The sequence below is a fragment of the Mustelus asterias genome, chromosome 9, assembly GCF_964213995.1.
Source record: "Mustelus asterias chromosome 9, sMusAst1.hap1.1, whole genome shotgun sequence".
In the NCBI taxonomy this organism is placed as follows: Eukaryota; Metazoa; Chordata; class Chondrichthyes; order Carcharhiniformes; family Triakidae; genus Mustelus; species Mustelus asterias.
The window spans coordinates 69,185,241-69,206,613 of NC_135809.1; the positions used below are offsets into that span (position 1 = coordinate 69,185,241).

At 46.0% G+C, this 21,373-nt stretch overlaps 1 protein-coding gene across 3 annotated transcripts in view; it reads right to left on the bottom strand.

Annotated features, from left to right (window-relative positions):
- Positions 1–21,373, bottom strand: part of LOC144498735 (lysosomal acid phosphatase-like) — a 94,336-nt gene that overhangs the window by 16,866 nt on the left and 56,097 nt on the right. For all 3 annotated transcript variants that reach the window (XR_013498750.1, XR_013498749.1, XM_078220326.1), the window contains exon 7: positions 16,242–16,374. Coding sequence is in view for 1 of the 3 variants with exons in the window: in XM_078220326.1 (XP_078076452.1) it covers positions 16,242–16,374 (133 nt within the window). In the remaining 2 variants the exon portion in view is untranslated. The remainder of the gene's footprint in view (positions 1–16,241; positions 16,375–21,373) is intronic.

Consider the following 21,373-nt stretch of genomic DNA (forward strand, 5'->3'; position numbering starts at 1 on the left):
AGCCTATCAGTAGTAGGGAAATTGCTAGAATCTATTATAAACAATGCGATAACAGCATACTTAGAAAATATCAATGTGATTAGCCAAAGTTAACATGGATTTCTGAAAGGGAAATCATGTTTGACAAGCCGACATGGAGTTTTTTGAGGATGTATCTCGCAGATAACTTGATAGATTGAGGAGAGTTACTTAAAGGGGTGACAGTGGATAGGCAATTGCAAACATTCAAGGAACCCATGGGGAACTGCAACAACTGTTTATTCCTGTCTGGCACAAAAGCAAAATGGGTTAAGAGGGCCAATCCATGGCTTACAAAGGAAATTAAAGATTGTATCCAATCCAAGGAAAAAGCATAGAGTGGCCAAGAAAAATAATAGGTCTGAGGATTGGGAGCAGTTTAGGATTCATCAAAGAAGGACCAAGGGATTGATTAAGAAGGGGAAAATACAGTACGCAGTAAGCTTGCAGGGAACATAAAGACTGACACTAAGAGTTTCTATAGATACGTGAAGAGAAAGAGGTTGGTGAAGACAAATGTAGGTCCCCTACAGACAGAAACGGGGGAATGTACAACAGAGGATAAAGAAATGGCTGAGCAACTAAATACATACTTCAGTTCTGTCTTCACAAAAGAGGACACAAATCAGATACAGAAATGTTGGAGAATGGAAGATTTAGTGAGAGGGAACAACTGAGGGAGATCACTATTAGTAGAGAAATGGTGCTGGGAAAATTAATGGGACTGAAGGTGGATAAATCCACAGGGCCTGATAATCTACATCCCAAAGGATTTAAGGAAGTGGCTCGGGAAATAGTGGATGCATTGGTGGTCATCTTCCAGAATTCTGCAGACTCTGGAACAGTCCCTGCAGATTGGAGGGTAACTAATGTCACTCCAATATTTAAAAAAGGTAGAGAGAAAACAGGGAATTAGTAAGCCTAACATCAGTAGTGGGGAAAATTCTCGAATCCTTTATCAAGGACTTCACAGTGGATCATTTAGAAAGCAGTGGCAGGATCAGATAGAGTCAGCATGGATTTATGAAGGGGAAATCATGCTTGACAAATCTGTTGGAATTCTTTGAAGATGTAACTAGTCGAGTTGACAAGGGGGAGCCAGTTGATGTGGTATATTTGGACTTTCAGAAAGCGTTTGACAAAGTCCTGCATAAAAGATAATCATGTAAGATTAAAGCGCATGGGATTGGGGGAAGTGTATTGACATGGACAGAAAACTGGTTGGCAGAGAGGAAGCAAAGAGTAGGAATTTATGGGTACTTTTCAAATTGGCAGGCAGTAACTAGTGGGGTGGCACAGGGATTAGTAATGGGACCCCAGCTATTCACAATATATATTAATGATTTGGATGAGGGAATAAAATGTAACACCTCAAAGTTTGCAAATGATACCAAGTTGGGTGGGAGGGTGAACTGTGACGAGGATGCAGAGATCCTTCAGAATGATCTGGACAGGTCGGGTGAGTGGGCAAGTCAATGGCAGATGCAGTATAATTTGGATAAATGTAAGGTTATTCACATTGGAAGCAAAAACAAGGTGGCAGATTACTACCTGAATGGCTTTAAATTGGGAGAGGGGAGTGTGTACCAGTCACTGAAGGTAAGCATGCAGGTCAGCAGGCACCTGCATGCAGGTAAAGGCGGCAAATGGTACGTTAGCCTTCATTGCGAGAGGTTTCGAATAGGAGCAGGGATGTGTTGTTGCAATTATACAGGGCCTTGATGAAGCCACACCTAGAGTATTAGAAACTTAAGCAAGGAGTAAGGATGTCTAAAAAGGGTCACAAAAAGTAATTGGCCAGCAGGATTAAGGAAAATCCCAAAGCTTTTGATACATATATAAACATAGAAACATAGAACATAGAAACCCTACAGTGCAGAAGGAGGCCATTCGGCCCATCGAGTCTGCACCGACCACAATCCCACCCAGGCCCTATCCCCACATATTTTACCCACTAATCCCTCTAACCTACGCATCTCAGGACTCTAAGGGGCAATTTTTAACCTGACCAATCAACCTAACCTGCACATCTTTGGACTGTGGGAGGAAACCGGAGCACCCGGAGGAAACCCACGCAGACACGAGGAGAATGTGCAAACTCCACACAGACAGTGACCCGAGCCGGGAATCGAACCCGGGACCCTGGAGCTGTGAAGCAGCAGTGCTAACCACTGTGCTACCGTGCCGCCAAGAGCAAGAGGGTAGCAGCAGTGCTAACCACTGTGCTACCGTGCCGCCAAGAGCAAGAGGGTAGCCAGGGAGAGGGCTGGTCCACTCAAGGACAGGGGAGGAAATAGATGCATGGAGCCAGAGGAAATGGCGTGTATTAAATGAGTACTTTGACTCAGTATTCACCAAAGAGAAGGACTTGGTAGATGATGAGTCTGGGGTAGGGTGTGTAGATATTTTTGGTCATGTTGAGATCAAAAAGGAGGAAGTATTGGGGTTCTTGAGAAACAAGGTAGACAAGTCTCCAGGGCCTGATTGGATATATCCCAGAATACTGAGAGAGGCAAGGGAGGAAATTGTTGGGGCCTTGAGAGAAATCAATGTATCCTCATTGGCTACAGGGGAGATCCCAGAACATTGGAGAATAGCCAATGTTGTTCCTTTGTTAAAGAAGGGTAGCAAGGATAAACCAGGTAATTACAGGTCGGTGAGCCTTACATCAGTGGTAGGGAAATTATTGGAGAGGATTCTTCGAGACAGGATTTACTCCCACTTGGAAATAAATGGACATATTAGTGAGAGGCAACATGGTTTTGTGAAGGGAAGATGGTGTTTCATTAACTTGATGGAGTTTTTCGAGGAAGTGACGAAGATGATTGATGAGGATAGGGCAGTGGATGCTTTCTACATCGACTTCAAGAAGGCCTTTGACAAGGTCCCTCATGGCAGACTGGTAAAGAAGGTGAAGTCGCATGGGATCAGAGGTGAGCTGGCAAGATGGATACAGAACTGGCTCAGTCATAGAACAGTGAGAAGTCTCACAACACCAGGTTAAAGTCCAACAGGTTTATTTGGTAGCACAAGCTTTTGGAGCGTTGCTCCTTCTTCAGGTGAGTGAAGAGTTGTGTTCACAAACAGGGCATGCATAGACACAGACTCAATTTACAAGATAATGGTTGGAATGCAAGTCTTTACAGGTAATCAAGTTTTTACAGGTACAGACAATGTGAGTGGAGAGAGAGTTAAGCACAGGTTAAAGAGGTGTGAATTGTCTCCAGCCAGTACAGTTAGTGAGATTTTGCAAGCCCAGACAAATCATGGGGGTTAGAGATAGTGTGACATGAACCCAAGATCCCGGTTGAGACCATCCTCACGTGTGCGGAACTTGGCTATCAGTTTCTGCTCAACGATTCTGCGTTGTCGTGAGTCGTGAAGGCCGCCTTGGAGAACACTTACCCGAAGATCAGAGGCTGAATGCCCGTGACTGCTGAAGTGTTCCCCAACAGGAAGTGAACACTCTTGCCTGGTGATTGTCGAGCGGTGTTCATTCATCAGTTGTCGTAGCGTCTGCATGGTCTCCCCAATGTACCATGCCTCGGGACATCCTTTCCTGCAGCGTATCAGGTGGACAACGTTGGCCAAGTCGCAAGAGTATGTACCATGTACCTGGTAGATGGTGTTCTCACGTGAGATGATGGCATCCATGTCAATGATCCGGCACGTCTTGCAGAGGTTGCTGTGGCAGGGTTGTGTGGTGTCATGGTCACTGTTCTCCTGAAGGCTGGGTAGTTTGCTGCAGACAATGGTCTGTTTGAAGTTGTGCGGTTGTTTGAAGGCAAGAAGTAGGGGTGTGGGGATGGCCTTGGCGAGATGTTCGTCTTCATCGATGACATGTTCATCTTCATCGATGACAACGAGTCCAAAGATGTGCGGGGTAGGTTGATTGGCCAGGTTAAAAATTGTCCCTGAGGTGCATAGTTCGAGGGATTAGCGGGTAAATATGTGGGGGTAGGGCCTGGGTGGGATTGTGGTCGGTGCAGACTCGATGGGCCGAATGGCCTCCTTCTGCACTGTAGGGTTTCTATGATTTCTATGTTGAAGGCTCCAGAGAAGATGTTGTAGCTTCTCCGCTCCGGGGAAGTACTGGACGACGAAGGGTATTCTATCTGCTGTGTCCCGTGTTTGTCTTCTGAGGAGGCTGGTGCGGTTTTTCACTATGGCGCGTCGGAATTGCCGATCAATGAGTTGAGCGCCATATCCTGTTCTTATGGGAGCGTCTGTAGGTGTCTGTTGCAATCCTCCTCATCTGAGCAGATCCTGTGTATACGGAGGGCTTGTCCGTAGGGGATGGCTTCTTTAACGTGTTTCAGGTGGAAGCTGGAGAAGTAGAGCATCGTGAGGTTATCCGTGGGCTTGCGGTACAGTGAAGTGCTGAGGTGACCGTCCTTGATGGAAGTGCGTGCATCCAAGAATACAACCGATTCCGGAGAGTAGTCCATGGTGAGTCTGATGGTAGGATGGAACTTGTTGATGTCATCATATAGTTGTTTCAGTGATTGTTCACCATGAGTCCAAAGGAAGAAAATATCATCGATGCATCTAGTGCATAGCGTCGGCTGAAGGTCCAAGGCAGCCTTCACGACACACGACAACGCAGAAACTGATAGCCAAGTTCCGCACACATGAGGACGGCCTCAACCGGGATCTTGGGTTCATGTCACACTATCTGTAACCCCCATGACTTGTCTGGGCTTGCAAAATCTCACTAACTGTCCTGGCTGGAGACAACACACATCTCTTTAACCTGTGCTTAACCCTCTCTCCACTCACATTGTCTGTACCTGTAAAGATTGATTTTACTTGTAAAGACTCGCATTCCAACCATTATCTTGTAAATTGAGTCTGTGTCTATGTATGCCGTTTGTGAACACAACTCTTCACTCACCTGAAGAAGGACTAACGCTCCGAAAGCTCGTGCTACCAAATAAACCTGTTCGACTTTAACCTGGAGTTGAGAGATTTCTTACTGTGCATATCGCAGTCCAACGCCGGCATCTCCACATCTTGGTCATAGAAGACAGAGGGTAGCAGTGGAAGTGTGCATTTCTGAATGGAGAACTGTGACAAGTGGTGTTCCTCAGTCATCAGTACTGGGACCTTTGCTGTTTGGGAGGGTTTAAACTAGTTTGGCAGGGGGGTTAGGGAGACAGAAGAGAAGGTTGAGGATAGCATAGAAGTTAAAGAGAGCACATTAAATAGTAAAGGCAGTGTCAGTCATCCTAGTAGTAGACAGATGAGGCAAAAGCAAGACAGAGAGCAAGGGAAGTCCAGATTAAACTGCATTTATTTCAATGCAAGAGGCCTGACGGGCAAGGCAGATGAACTCAGGGCATGGATGGGTACATGGGACTGTGATATTATAGCAATTAATGAAACATGGCTAACGGAAGGACAGGACTGGCAGCTCAATGTTCCAGGGTACAGATGCTATAGGATAGAACAGGAGGTAAGGGAGGAGGGGGAGTTGAACATTTGATGAAGGAAAACATCAAGGCAGTACTGAGAGGGGATATATCCGAGGGTTCGCCCACTGAGTTTATATGAGTTGAACTGAGAAATAAGAAGGGAAATCACTGATAGGGTTGTACTTTTGGCCTCCAAATAGTCAGCGAGAAAACGAGGAGCAAATATGTAAAGAGATTACAGATAGCTCCAAGAAAAATCGGGTGGTAATAGTAGGGGATTTTAACTTTCGTAGAATCATAGAAACCCTACAGTGCAGAAAGAGGCCATTCGGCCCATTGAGTCTGCACCGACCACAATCCCACCCAGGCCCTACCCCCATATCCCTACATATTTACCCACTAATCCCTCTAACCTACGCATCCCGGGACACTAAGGGGCAATTTTAGCATGGCCAATTAACCTAACCCGCACATCTTTGGACTGTGGGAGGAAACTGGAGCACCCGGAGGAAACCCACGCAGACACAGGAAGAATGTGCAAACTCCACACAGACAGTGACCCAAGCCGGGAATCGAACCCAAGTCCCTGGAGCTGTGAAGCAGCAGTGCTAACCACTGTGCTACCGTGCCGCCCGAACTTTCCCAACATTGACTGGGACAGCCATAGTATTAGAGGGTTGGATGGAGAGAAATGTATTGAGTGTATTCAGGAGGAATTTCTCATTCAGTATGTGGATGGCCCCACTAGAGAGGGGACAAAACGTGACCTCCTCTTCGGAAATAAGGAAGGGCAGGTGACAGAAGTGTTAGTGAGGGATCACTTTGGGACCAGTGACCATAATTCCATTAGTTTTAAGATAGCTATGGAGAATGATAGGTCCGGCCCAAAAGTTAAAATTCTAAATTGGGGCAAGGCCAATTTTGATGGTATTAGAGAGGAACTTTCAACAGTTAATTGGGGGAGTCTGTGGGAAGGCAAAGGGATGTCTGGTAAGTGGGAGGCTTTCAAAAGTGTGTTAACCAGGGTTCAGAGTAAGCACATTCCTCTTCAAGTGAAGGGCAAGTATAGTAGAAGTAGGGAACCCTGGATGACTTGGGATTTTGAGGCCCTGATCAAGAAGGACGAGGCCATGACATGCATAGGCAGCTGGGATCAAGTGGATCCCTTGAAGAGTATAGAGGGTGTAGGAGTAGAGTTAAGAGAGAAATCAGGAGGGCAAAAAGGGGACATGAGATTGTTTTGGCAGATAAGGCAGAGGAGAATCCAAAGAGCTTCTACAAATACATAAAGGGCAAAAGAGTAACGAGGGAGAGAGTAGGCCTAGTAAGGATCAACAAGGTCATCTATGTGCAGATCCACAAGAGATGGGCGAGATCCTAAATGATTATTTTTCATCAGTATTTACTGTTGAGAAAAGCATGGATGTTAGGGAACTTGGAGAAATAAATAGTGATGTCTTGAGGAGTGTACATATTACAGAGAAGGAGGTGCTGGAAGTCTTAAAGCGCATCAAGGTAGATAAATCCCCGGGACCTGATGAAGTGTATCCCAGGACATTGTGGGAGGCTAGGGAGGAAATTGCTGGTCCTCTAGCAGAGATATTTGAATCATCGATAGTCACAGTTGAGGTGCGTGAAGATTGGATGGTGGCAAATGTTGTGCCTTTGTTTAAAAAGGGCTGCAGGAAAAAACCTGGGAACTACAGGCCGGTGAGCCTCACATCTGTGGTGGGTAAGTTGTTGGAAGGTATTTTGAGAGACAGGATCTACAGGTATTTGGAAACGCAAGGACTGATTAGGGACAGTCAGCATGGCTTTGTGAGTGGAAAATCATGTCTCACAAATTTGATTGAGTTTTTTGAAGGGGTAACCAAGAAGGTAGATGAGGGCAGTGCAGTTGATGTTGTCTACATGGACTTTAGCAAGGCCTTTGACAAGGTACCGCATGGTAAGTTGTTACATAAAGTTAAATCTCATGGGATCCAGGGTGAGGTAGTTAAATGGATACACAATTGGCTTGATGACAAAAGCCAGAGGGTGGTTGGAGAGGGTTGTTTTTCAAACTGGAGGCCTGTTACCAACGGTGTGCCTCAGGGCTCGGTGTTGGGTCCACTGTTATTTGTTATTATATTAATGATTTGGATGAGAACTTAGTAGGCATGGTTAGTAAGTTTGCAGATGACACCAAGATTGTTGGTGTAGTGGACAGTGAAGAAGCAACAGGATTGCAACGGGATCGTGATCAATTGGGCCAGTGGGCTGACGAATGGCAGATGGAGTTTAATTTAGATAAATGCGAGGTGACGCATTTTGGTAGATTGAACCAGGGCAGGATTTACGCAGTTAATGGTAGGGTGTTGGGGAGAGTTATAGAACAAAGAGATCTGGGGTACATGTTCATAGCTCCTTGAAAGCGGAGTCACAGGTGGACAGAGTGGTGAAGAAGGCATTCAGCATGCTTGGTTTCATTGGTCAGAACATTGAATACAGGAGTTGGGATGTCTTGTTGAAGTTGTACAAGACATTGGTAAGGCCACACTTGGAATACTGTGTACAGTTCTGGTCACCCTATTATACAAAGGATATTATTAAACTAGAAAGAGTGCAGAAAAAAATTACTAGGATGCTACCAGGACTTGATGGTTTGAGTTATCAGGAGAGGCTGGATAGACTGGGGCTTTTTTCTCTGGAGCGTAGAGGTTGAGGGGTGATCTTTTAGAGGTCTATAAAATAATGAGGGGCACAGATCAGCTAAATAGTCAATATCATTTCCCAATGGTAGGAGAGTCTAAAACTCGAGGACACAACTTTAAGGTGAGTGGGGAGAGATACAAAAGGGTCCAGAGGGGCAATTTTTTCACACAGAGGGTGGTGGGTGTCTGGAGCAAGCTGCCAGAGGTAGTAGTAGAGGTGGGTACAATTTTGTCTTTTAAAAAGCATTTAGACATTACATGGGTAAGATGGGTATAGAGGGATATGGGCCAAACGTGGGCAATTGGGACAAGCTTAGGGGTTTTTAAAAAAGGGGCGGCATGAACAAGTTGGGCCAAAGGGCCTGTTTCCATGCTGTAAACTTCTACAACTCTATGACTCTATAATATATATATAAATGATTTGGAGGAAAGTGTAACTGGTTTGATTAGTAAGTTTGCGGACGACACAAAGGTTGGTGGAATTGCGGTGAAGGCGATCAGGACCATCAGAGGATACAGCAGGATATAGATCAGTTGGAGACTTGGGTGGGAAGGTAGAGCAGGTAGTCAAGAAGGCATACAGCATGCTTGCCTTCAATTCTGGTTGCCACACTACCAGAAGGATGTGGAGGCTTTGGAGATTTACCAGGTTGTTGCCTGGTATGGAGGGCATTAGCTATGAGGAGAGGTTGGAGAAACTTGGTTTGTTCTCACTGGAACGACAAAGGTTGAGGGGCAACCTGATAGAAGTCTACAAGATTATGAGGGGCATGGACAGAGTGCATAGTCAGAAGAAGCTTTTTCCCAGGATGGAAGAATCAATCACTCTGGGCATAGGCTTAAGGTGCGAGGCTCAAGATTTAAACGAGATGTACAAGGCAAGTTTTTTTTTTACACAGGGGGTGGTGGGTGCCTGGAACTCGCTGCTGGGGGAGGTAGTGGAAGCAGATACAATAGTGACTTTTAAGGGACGTCTTAACAAATCCATGAATAGGATGCGAATAGAGGGATATGGTCCCCGGAAGGGTAGGGGGTTTTAGTTCAGTCGGGCAGCATGGTCGGTGCAGGCTTGGAGGTCTGAAGGGCCTATTCCTGTGCTGTAATTTTCTTTGTTCTCCTGTGTTCTAATATTGTGTGTAGTTTTGGTCTCCTTTTCTGAGGAAGGATGTTCTTGCTCTCGAGGGAGTGCAGCAAAGGTTTATCCATAGAAACCCTACAGTGCAGAAAGAGGCCATTCAGCCCATTGAGTCTGCACCGACAACAATCCCACCCAGGTCCTATCCCCGTATCCCTACATATTTACCCGCTAATCCCTCTAATCTACGCATCCTGGGACACTAAAGGGCAATTTAGCTTGGCCAATCAACCTAACCCGCACATCTTTGGACTGTGGGAGGAAACCGGAGCACCCGGAGGAAACTCACGCAGACACGGGGAGAATGTGCAAACTCCGCACAGACAGTGACCCGAGCCGGGAATCAAACCCAGGTCCCTGGAGCTGTGAAGCAGCAGTGCTAACCACTATGCTACCGTGCCGCCCCGTTTACCGGGCTGATTCCGGGGATGGTGGGACTGATGTATAAGGAGAGATTGACTACGTTAGGATTGTTTTCATTGGAGGTCAGACAAATGAGGGGGAATCTCATAGAGACTTATAAAATTCTAACAGGACTAGACAGGGTAGATGCAGGAAGGATGTTCCCAATGGTGGGGGTGTCCAGAACCAGGGTAGGCCATTTAGGAGGAGACATTGCTTCACCCAAAGAGTGGGGAGCCTGGGGAATTCATTACCACAGGAAGTAGTTGATGCCAAAACATTGCATGTACTCAAGAGGCAGTTATATATAGTACTTGGGGCGAATGGGATCAAAGGTTATGGGGAGAAAGCAGGATTAGGCTATTGAGTTGGACGATCAGCCATGATCGTGATAAATGGCAGAGCAGGCTCGAAGGGCCAAATGGCCTCTTCCTGCTCCTATCCTCTGAATTTCTATGTAGAATAGATAAGGGTGAACGAGTGGATTTGATTTGACTTATTATGTAGTGTATTTGGATTTTCAGAAAGCTTTTGATAAATTTGATTTATTATTGTCACATGAATTAGTTTAGAGTGAAAAGTATTGCTTCTTGCGCTCTATATAAAGCATACCATTCATACAGAAGGAAAGGAAAGGATGTAGAATGTAGTGTTACAATCATAGCTTGGGTGCAGAGAAAGATAACAACAATAAAAGATAGAATTAGAGGATATGCTGGGCACAGCCTCGCTCCACATAACAGGTTCGTGTGCAAAATTGAAGTGCATGGGATTGGGGGATTGAGAATTGTTCAATAGACAGGAAACAGGGTGTAGGAATAAATGGGTCTTTTTAAAGTGGCAGGCAGTGACTCATGGGGTTCCACATGGATCAGAGCTTGAGGCCCGGCTCATCAGAATAGACATCAATGATTTGCATGGGGGAATCAAAAGTAATATTTCCAAGTTTTCTGATGGCACAAAACTTGGTGGGAATGTAAATTGTGAGGAGGAAGTAAAGAGGCTTCAAAGCAATTTAGACAAGTGAGTGGGTAAGTACATGGCAGACGCAGTATAAAATTGATAAATGTGAAGAGAGAATCAGAATGGCAGGGTATTATTTAAATGGTGATGGATTGGGAAATGTTGACATATAAAGGGACCTGGGTCTCCTAGTACACCAGTCACTGAAGGCAAGCATGCAGGTACAGCCAGCAGTTAGGAAGTCAAATGGTCTGGTGGCCTTCATTGCAAAGAGGACTTGAGTACAGGAGCAAGGATGTACAGGACATTTTTGAGACCACATAGAGGTCATAAAGTCATAGCGGGTTTACAGCATGGAAACAGGCCCTTCGGCCCAACTTGTCCACGCCGCCCTTTTTTTAAAAAAACCCCAAAGCTAATCCCAATTGCCCGCATTTGACCCATATCCCTCTATACCCATCGTACCCATGTAACTATCCATTGAATATATCTATAGAACATCTAGAATATTGCACCACATCTAGAATAGTCCAAAGATGTGCGGGTTAGGTGCATTGGCTATGCTAAATTGCCCCTTAGTGTTCTGGGATGCATCGGTTAGAGGGATTAGCGGGGTAAATATGGGGGGGTTATGGGGATAGGGCCTGGTAGGATTGTGGTCGGTGCAGACGCGATGGGCCGAATGGCCTCCTTCTGCACTGCAGGGATTCTATGATAGCGGCAGTTTTGGTCTCCTTACCTAAGAAAGGCTACACATGTCATAGAGGGCATGCAATCAATGTCCACCAGACTGATTCCTGGGATGGCAGGATTCTCGTATGAGGACAGATCAGCTCAACTGGATCTGTATTCACTGGAATTTAGAAGAATGAAAGGGGATCTAATTGAAACATGTAGGGGCGATTCTCCTAAAAAAATTCCAAGTGTCAAATTCATGTAAAAACTGGAGTAAATCCCGCTGGTGTTTTCAGCGTGATTTTCAAAATGAAATAGTGGACACATTGGTAATCAGTTTCCAGCATTCTATGGACTGTGGAAGTGGATTGGCGGGTAGTTAATTAAAAAAGGGAGCGAGAAAACCGTTAATTATAGACCGGTTAGCCTGACATCCGTGGTGGGGAAAATGCTGGAGTTAATTTATTAAGGATGCAATAACTGAGCATTTGGAAAGCGGTGACAGGATCGGTCCAAGTCAGCATGGATTCACTAAAGGGAAATCGTGCTTGACAAATCTTCTGGAATTTCTTGAGGATGTGACCAGTAGAGCGGACAAGGGTGAACCAGTGGATGTTGTATATTTGGACTTTCAAAAGGCTTTTGACAAGGTCGCACACAAGAGATTAGTGAGCAAAATTAAAGCTTATGGTATTGGGGATAATATATTGACGTGGATAGAGAACTTGTTGGCAGATAAGAAGCAGATAATGGAAATAAGAATGTCCTTTTCAGAGTGGCAGGCAGTGACTACTGGGGTACCGCAGGGTTCAGTGCTGGGACTCCAGCTATTCACAATATACATTAATGATTTGGGCGAAGAAATTGAATGCAATATCCCCAAATTTGCAGACGACACTAAGCTAAGTGGCAACGTGTGCTGTGAAGAGGATGCTAAGAGGCTGCAGGGTGACTCGTATAGGCTGACTGAGTGGGAAAATGCTTGGCAAATGCAATATAATGTGGATTAATCCACTTTGGCAGCAAAAACACCTGAACATCTGAATGGTGGCAGTTTAGAAAAAGGGGAAGTGCAATGTGACCTGGGTGTCTGGTGGATCAGTTGGTGAAGATTGGCATGTAGGTACAGTAGATGGTGAGGAAAACTAGTGCCATGCTAGCCTTCATAGCAAGAGGATTTGAGTATAGGAGTAGGGATGTCTTGCTGCAGTTATGACGTGGAGATGCCGGCGTTGGACTGGGGTAAGCACAGTAACAAGTCTCACAACACCAGGTTAAAGTCCAACAGGTTTATTTGGTAGCAAATTTGCTACCAAATAAACCTGTTGGACTTTAACCTGGTGTTGTGAGACTTCTTATTGCTGCAGTTATACAGGGCCTTGGTGAGGCCACATCTTGAGTACTGTGTGCAGTTTTGGTCTCCTAGTCTGAGGAAGGACATTCTTGTTATTGAGGGAGTCCAGCGAAGGTTCAGCAGACTGATTCCTGGAATAGCAAGACTTTTATGAGGAGAGGCTGGATCGACTGGGCTTGTACTCACTGGAATTTAGAAGAATGAGAGGGGATCTCAGAAATATAAAATCCTGATGGGACTGGACAGGTTAGATGCGGGAAGAATGTTCCCGATGTCCAGAACTAGGGGTCACAGTCTAAAAATAAGGGGTCACAGTCTAAAAATAAGGGGTAAGCCATTTAGAACTGAGATGAGGAAGAGCTTCTTCACTCAGAGAGTTGTGAACCTGTGGAATTCTCTATCACAGAAAGCTGTTGGGGCCAGTTTGTTAGATATGTTCAAGAGGGAGCTGGACGTAGCCCTTGTGGCAAAAGGGATCAAGGGGTACGGAAAGCGGGAGTAGGATACTGAAAGTGCATGATCAGCCATGATCATATTGAATGGTGGTACAGGCTCGAAGGGCCGAATGGCCTACTCCTGCACCTATTTTCTATTTTTCTATGAATCTCCCACACTTCGTGCACTCCAGAGTGCACTAGCATAAATTACACTGAAATTCTATGGACGGGGCCTATTCCCGCTGGAGAGGCCGGTAACACAGCGCTGAGCGGGCCCCGCACTACTGGTCTCCCAATCGCTGGCCAGCCCTGCGAAGCCTCATCACTGGCAGGCCGCCCCCCCTCCCCTCCCCTCCACCATCAATTGCTGGCCACAGAGCATGTCTGGGCGAGCTCAATCTCCGCCCCCTGTCTCAGCCCACCTTGACGTCAGCTCCCCGCCCCAATGTCTCGATTGCCCCCCCCCAACTCCGTCCCCCCCCCCCCCAGTAGGCTGACCCCCACCCGATGGCCAGCCCCGATCGCTGGCCTCCCTCCGTCATTCAGCCCGAGTCCCGAGTGGCAGCAGAACACCCCACCGATCGCCCTACCACCCCCATCAGCCCCCGCCCCCCCCTCCCCCCCCCCCCCCAAAATCAGCCCACCCCCCCTCAAGAGCCCGACCCTCTGGGGGCTTCAATGGCCCCCCTTCACTCCAGCAAGGTCAGGCTGCTAGCTCCCCGCAAGTGAGGAGCTATACTAAACCCCGCTGGACTGAACCACTCCTGGCCGGGGGGGGGGTTGGAGATGCTCACGGGCCCGCAGATTTCATTCCTGGGCCCGCAAATTACATTTAAATTGTAAGGCTATGCTGAGTTAAATAATTTATGTAGTTCTTCACCGAGCCCGCGAAATAGCCTCCGCTCGAGTTTCCCGACCCGCTGCATTACAAAAGCAGCACCATGGACTGGGAGAATCGCCCCCATAAAATCTGACAAGACTGGGCAGACGAGATGCAGGGATTACGTTTCCTCTGACTGGGGCTGGGGGGTTTCTAGAACAAAAGGTACAGGATAGGCCATTTAGGACTGAGATTAGCAGAAATGTCTTCACTCAGAAGGACATGAACCTGTGGAATTTTCTACCACAGAAAGCTGTGACAGCCAAGTCACTGAATATATTAGACGAAGAAACAGATTTCTGGACACTAAAGGATTCAAGGGGTATGGGGCAAGCACTGCAGTATAGCTTTGAGATATAGGATCAGTCATGATCACAATGAAAGGTAGAACAGGCTTAAAGGGCCAAATGACCAACTCCCGCTCTTATGTTTCTACGTGAAAGTAACTTGCCACTCATTAGCCCAAGCCTGAATATTGTCCAGGTCTTGCTGTATGGTCTGAATCATTATCTGAAGGGTTATGAATGGTATTAAATGTTGTGCAATCATCAGCGAACATTCCCACTTGTGACCTCTGCAGATGGTTGGGCCTAGGACAATACCCTGAGGAATTCCTGCAGTGATGTACTGGGACTGAAATGATTGACCTCCAAGAACCACAACCATCTTTCTTTGCAAGGCATGACTGCAACTATGGGCGGCACGGTGGCATGTACTGCTGCCTCACAGTGCCAAGGTCCTGGGTTCAATTCCGGCTTCAGGTCACTGTGTGTGTGGAGTCTGCACGTCCTCTCCATGTCTGCGTGAGTTTCCTCCAGGTGCTCCGGTTTCCTCCCACAGTCCAAAGATGTGCAGGTTAAGTGGATTGGCCATGTTAAATTGGCCCTTAGTGTCAGGGGGATTAGCAGGGTAAATACATGAGGTTACGGGACTGTTGTCGGCCTAGGCTTGATGGGCCGAATGGCCTCTTTTTGCACTGTAGGGATTCTATGATTCCAACTAGCTTATCCCCAGTTTATCCCCATTCCTGTTGACTTCAGTTTTGTTAGGGTTCCTTGAGACTACACACTTGATAAAATGCTGCCTTGATGTCACCTCACTTCATGAGTTCAGCTCTTTCGCCCATATTTGAACAAAGACTGCAATGAGGTCAGGAGCTGAGGGGCCCTGGCAGAACCCAAACTGTGCATCAGTAAGGAGGTTACTGCTAAGTAAGTGCTACTTGATAGCACTGTTGACAACACCTATCACTTTGCTGATGAAGAGTAGGCTGATGATTAAAAAGGCACGTGGAATACTTTCCTTTCATAGAAATCATAGAAACCCTACAGTACAGAAAGAGGCCATTCGGCCCATCGAGTCTGCACCGACCACAATCCCACCCAGGCCCTACCCCCACATCCCTACATATTTACCCACTAATCCCTCTAACCTACGCATCTCAGTACACTAAGGGCAATTTTTAGCATGGCCAATCAACCTAACCCGCACATCTTTGGACTGTGGGAGGAAACCGGAGCACCCGGAGGAAACCCACGCAGACACGAGGAGAATGTGCAAACTCCACACAGACAGTGACCCAAGCCGGGAATCAAACCCAGGTTCCTGGAGCTGTGAAGCAGCAGTGCTAACCACTGCTACCAGATGCATAGAATAGAGATTAAGGAGGTTCTGCTGAAGCTGTATAATACATTAATTAGGCTACAGCTTGAGTGCTGTGTGCAGTTCTGGTCAACTCATTACAGAAAGGATGTAATATTAGAGAGGGTACAGAGGAGATTGACAAGAATGTTTCCAGAATTGTAATATTGTAGCTATGAGGACAGACTGACTAGGTCAAGGTTGTTCTCCTTGGAGCGGGGAGACTGAAGGCAGTTTGATTGAGGTGCACACATTGTGAAGGGGCTAAATGGAGTGGATGGGAAAGGCCTATTTCCATATTATTTTTCAACGATTCAATATTAATTTCCTTGGGATGTCAGGCATGCTGACCTCTTCCACTCCTGTACACATTGACACAAGTATCTATTCAACATGCCCTTGGTTTTCTAAATTTCTATTAACAATGTCATTGTGGCAATAATGTGCTGCTGGGAAACCAGATCCTCTAGTTCTGGAGCTTCAGCATTTCCACAAGATGAGAGCTGGGTGCTGCTGAACAAGGCTGGACCAAACACTTGTCCTAAGGACTGTGAGAATAGTCTTCTTTCACCATCCTGCCCCTTCATCTCTTCAGGACCCAGTCAAAACCACACTCGGCCCACACTCACCCCCTTGGAGCCGTGATTTCTCCTTTGGCTTGTACAGTCCATAGTCAGACTTGATGACAAATTCCTTCAGTTGTCTCATATGTTCCATCTTGGCTGGTGTCACCCACAATGGCAGAGTGAAGTTGTGAACTTGCTGTCCAAATAAAATAGAAGAACAAGTTAGTAATTGATCAGGATTTTCCAGCTCTATGCAGGGACACTCATCTCAGCTATAAACCCAGTGGGTCTCAGTACCTGGCAGGTCATTGGAGTGTCATAACTCTGCAGTGACCCTCGAGGGCTAGCAGCTGAGCATAGGCTCGAGCTGAGCTATAACAATGAACTGCAGTCCAACTGGCCCAGAACATCCACCATGCCTCACCTCCAAACACACAGACACACTTTACCCTCCCTGCGCCCCCCCCCCCCCCACCCCTGTTTACATCAGTGATAGTATATGATGAAGGGATAGTACAGCAGCTTGTCTTTGTCTTCAGCAAGTTTATTTCACATACAACTCAGTGAAGATACAAAGTCCTCACGTTTCTCCACAGCAACTGTTCCAACTGTGTCCATTTACTCTCTTTTGGAATTGGAACCAATAACCATTACCTGTCTTTAATAAGGCAATTAGCTTAACAATACAATCACCAAAGCACGCATTTGCTGATACCACACAATCCCTGCAGAAGGAGACCATTTGGCATATCAAATCTGCATCTACTCTCCGAAAGAACATCTTACCCAGGCGCATGCCTCCGTAACTTCACGTATTTATCATGGTCAATCCACCCATTTCACTGTATTAAATGCATTTGCTGATGTTTGTAATGCACAGAGGGACATTTTTTTTTTTTGCAGGTTTAGTCTCTCACAAGGGACTTATGTACTAGCTGTTCTTTACCTTCAGCAACTTGATTAAAGTTTTAAAGTTTTTTTTAAGTTTGTTTATTAGTATCACAAGTAGGCTTACATTAACACTGTAATAAAGTTACTGTGAAAATCTCCTAGTCGCCACACTCCGAGGGAGAATTTAGCACGGTCAATGCACCTAACCAGCACGTCTTTCGGACTGTGGGAGGAAACCATAGCACCCCAAAGAAACCCACGCAGACACGGGGAGAATGTGCAAACTCCACTCAGATAGTGACCAAGCCAGGAATCAAACCCAGGTCCCTGGCGCTGTGAGACAGCAGTGCTAACCATTGTTAGCTCAAATCAGCAGGTTCTCATGAATTTCACCAAAGAAAGAAGTTAGTAGCATCATAGCTATATTTGGGACTATCAGTGAGTTTGTGGAAGAGGACAGGGATTGGTCTGAGTTTGTGGAAGAGACATGATGTGGAGATGCCGGCGTTGGACTGGGGTAAGCACAGTAAGAAGTTTAACAACACCAGGTTAAAGTCCAACAGGTTTGTTTGGTAGCAAAAGCCACACAAGCTTTCGGAGCCCGAAGCCCCTTCTTCAGGTGAGTTAGTAAACAGGTTGGGTACAGTGAAATAAAAACAGAAAATATTGGAAGAACTCAGCAGGAGAAACTCACCTGAAGAAGGGGCTTCGGGCTCCGAAAGCTTGTGTGGCTTTTGCTACCAAATAAACCTGTTGGACTTTAACCTGGTGTTGTTAAACTTCTTATTTTGTGGAAGAGAACAGGGATTGGTCTGAATTTGTGGAAAGGTTAGGACATTTTGTTTAGGCAGATAGGATTGCAGATAAGGCTAAAAAGTGCTCAATTCTCCTGAGTGTGTATGTGGGATGAAGACCTACAAGCTAGTGAGGAATTTAGCAACACCACGGAAACCGGGGTATATCCCGTTTGTGGATTTAGTTGCACTCATTCAGAATCACCACAATTCTAAGCCCTCCGTGATTGCCCAGCATTTCAAATTCCACAGTAATTTCAGAAGACGGGACAGCCTGTAGCTAACTTTGTTATTGAATTACATCAGCTCTCGGAACATTGAGAGTTTGGGGCAGTTTTGGAAGACATGCTGCGGAATGTCTTGACTAGTTTGTGGCATTAACGAGGAAAGCATTCAGCGACGTTTGCTGGGAGAAGCCACACTTACTTATAAGAAGGGCCTAGAGATTTCTCCAGGCATGGAAATAGCTGCCAGCAATTCAAGACATTCAAAAGGCCAATGGCTGTGCATAAGTCGGTGCAGTGCATCAAGTAAACAAAGAGGCTATAAGCAAAAAGGTAACGCAGTGGAATGTTTCAGGTATCTGCTGTTTGTGATTTATATAAACGATCTGGAAGAAGGTGTAACTGGGGTGATCAGTAAGTTTGCGGACGACACAAAATTGGCAGGACTTGCAGATAGTGAGGAGCATTGTCAGAAGCTACAGAAGAATATAGATAGGCTGGAAATTTGGGCAAAGAAATGGCAGATGGAGTTCAATCCTGATCAATGCGAAGTGATGCATTTTGGTAGAAATAATGTAGGGAGGAGCTATACGATAAATGGCAGAACCATAAAGGGTGTAGATACGCAGAGGGACCTGGGTGTGCAAGTCCACAGATCCTTGAAGGTGACGTCACAGGTGGAGAAGGTGGTGAAGAAGGCATATGGCATGCTTGCCTTTATAGGACGGGGCATAGAATATAAAAGTTGGGGTCTGATGTTGCAGATGTATAGAACGTTGGTTCGGCCGCATTTGGAATACTGCATCCAGTTCTGGTCGCCACACTACCAGAAGGACGTGGAGGCTTTGGAGAGAGTACAAAGGAGGTTTACCAGGATGTTGCCTGGTATGGAGGGGCTTAGTTATGAGGAGAGATTGGGTAAACTGGGGTTGTTCTCCCTGGAAAGACGGAGGATGAGGGGAGACTTAATAGAGGTGTATAAAATTATGAAAGGCATAGATAGGGTGAACGGTGGGAAGCTTTTCCCCAGGTCGGTGGTGACGTTCACGAGGGGTCATAGGTTCAAGGTATCAGATATCAGAAGGACATATTTTACACAGAGGGTGGTGGGGGCCTGGAATGCGCTGCCAGGCAAGGTGGTGGAGGCGGACACACTGGGAACGTTTAAGACTTATCTAGATAGCCATATGAACGGAGTGGGAATGGAGGGATACAAAAGAATGGTCCAGTTTGGACCAGGGAGCGGCGGCACGGGCTTGGAGGGCCGAAGGGCCTGTTCCTGTGCTGTATTGTTCTTTGTATGGAGGGACACACTAAGCAAATCATTGCAAATTTATGGATGCTGTTTGTCACCGTTGCAACAAAAAGAGTAATTTAAGCTAAAAATAAATGCCGAGATGCGAAGAACAAGTTAAAAGCCAAGCAGGGAAATGCAGATTCGGAAAGCCTCAGTCAGCTGCACATCACTTGGAAAGCTCAGACTAGGCAGAGAGCACTTTTACAATATGGTTGTGAGTGAGGGGTGAGTGAAGGTCGATGGAAAACAAATCAAGATGTAGGTGGACACAGGAGCCTTTGCATCAGTAATTAGTGCAGAGAACAACAGGAAGACTTGGGGCTCTAAGGAGGCACCAGCCCTTTCTCAGGCAGGGATCAAACTTCAGATGTACACGAAAGAGGCTACACCATTGCTTGGGACATTAGTGGTGAACATTGCATACAACAATTAAGAAGTGAAAGCACAGCTCCTGGTGTTGAAGGGGAAAGGGCCTAGTTTACTGGGGCATGACTGGCTTATTAAAATTCTGTTGAACTGGAGTGAGATGAATCTCACACCGGTGAGAGAGGACGTCATCCAGAAATACTCTGAGGTTTTCGAAGAAGAACTGGGTACATTGCGTGGCACCACAATTAAGTTGTGCATCGATCCTTGGGCTACTCCTTACTTTTTCAAGCCCAGAAGAGTGCCCTATACCATGAAAGGCAAAATGGAGGTGGAGTTGGAATGGCTGCAAAGGCTTGAAATCATTGAGCACATTCAGTTCCTACGTTGGACAACTCCAATTGTTCCTGTTCTTAAAAGTGATGCTACTGTTTGCATATACGCAGAGTACAAACTTATTAATCAGGCCTCCAAGCTGGATACTTACTCATGGCCGAGGGTAGAAAAATTGTTTTAACCCTTTCTGGAGGAAAGATGTTCTCAAAGCTTGACATAAGTCATACCTACCAGCAACTCTCATAGCAGTATGTCACGATCCACACTCAAAGAGTTGTTCAAATACAATTAGTCTGGCTTTTGGGGTTTCCTCCAGACTGGTGATCTTTCAAAGGACAATGGACAATCTGGTATTCCTCATATAGCAGTTTATTTGGACAACATTCTGATTGCAGGGAAACTATCAGGAGCAGCTCTGCAACCTTGATCAAGTGTTAAAGATGTTTTCAGAAGCAGGGCTGCGGCTGAAGCATCGCAAGTGCATCTTCCAAGCACCGAGTGTGGAATATTGAGATCACAGAATCACAAGGCAGGGTTTGTTCCGTGGAGGAAAAAGTTTCAGCTGTTAAGTATGCTCCGAATTCCAGGGATGTGTCTGAGTTCAGGTCACGGTAAATTACAAGAAATTTCTGCCAGACTTTCAACAGTGTTGGCGTCACTGTACCTACTATTTCACAAAGCAACCAAATGGAAGTGGGGGCCAGCACAAAAGAAAGCTTTGAGGACACTGTTACAATCAGCTAATCTGTGGGTTCATGTAAATTCAATTCAGTTATTCTGCAATGCCTTGTCCTAGTGTTGCGAAGTTAGTATTTGTAAAACTATAAACACTTGTAAAATGCTAAGAGTTGTAAAATTGCCTTGTCTGTTTTAAAAAAGGTAGGTTTTTTTTTTAAAAGATGCAGGTGTGCGGTACAAAGAGAACATAGAATGAAACACTGTATCACGAGGCTAGGCAGTAATTGCTGCCAAGGCGACAGGTTGTTTTTGAATTTTAACCAATTTAAACTAAGCATTTGAGTAGTAGCAGCCCATCAGTGGTTCCCAAAGGGTGGGGCGCGCCACACTGGTGCGGCGAAAGAGGATGGCGGGAAGATTCAAGGACAATCAAAGAAACATTTAAAAATTCATGTATAGAAACCCGTAGAAGTTTCCAGATTTCATGCCATCTCTCTTTGTGTTAAGGCTTAACACCAGTGTGGCGCGCCGCACCCTTTGGGAACCACAGCAAACCAATCCTATTGTGGGGGTTTTTTGGAACGTCATCAGGGGTATAAAACCAGCTCC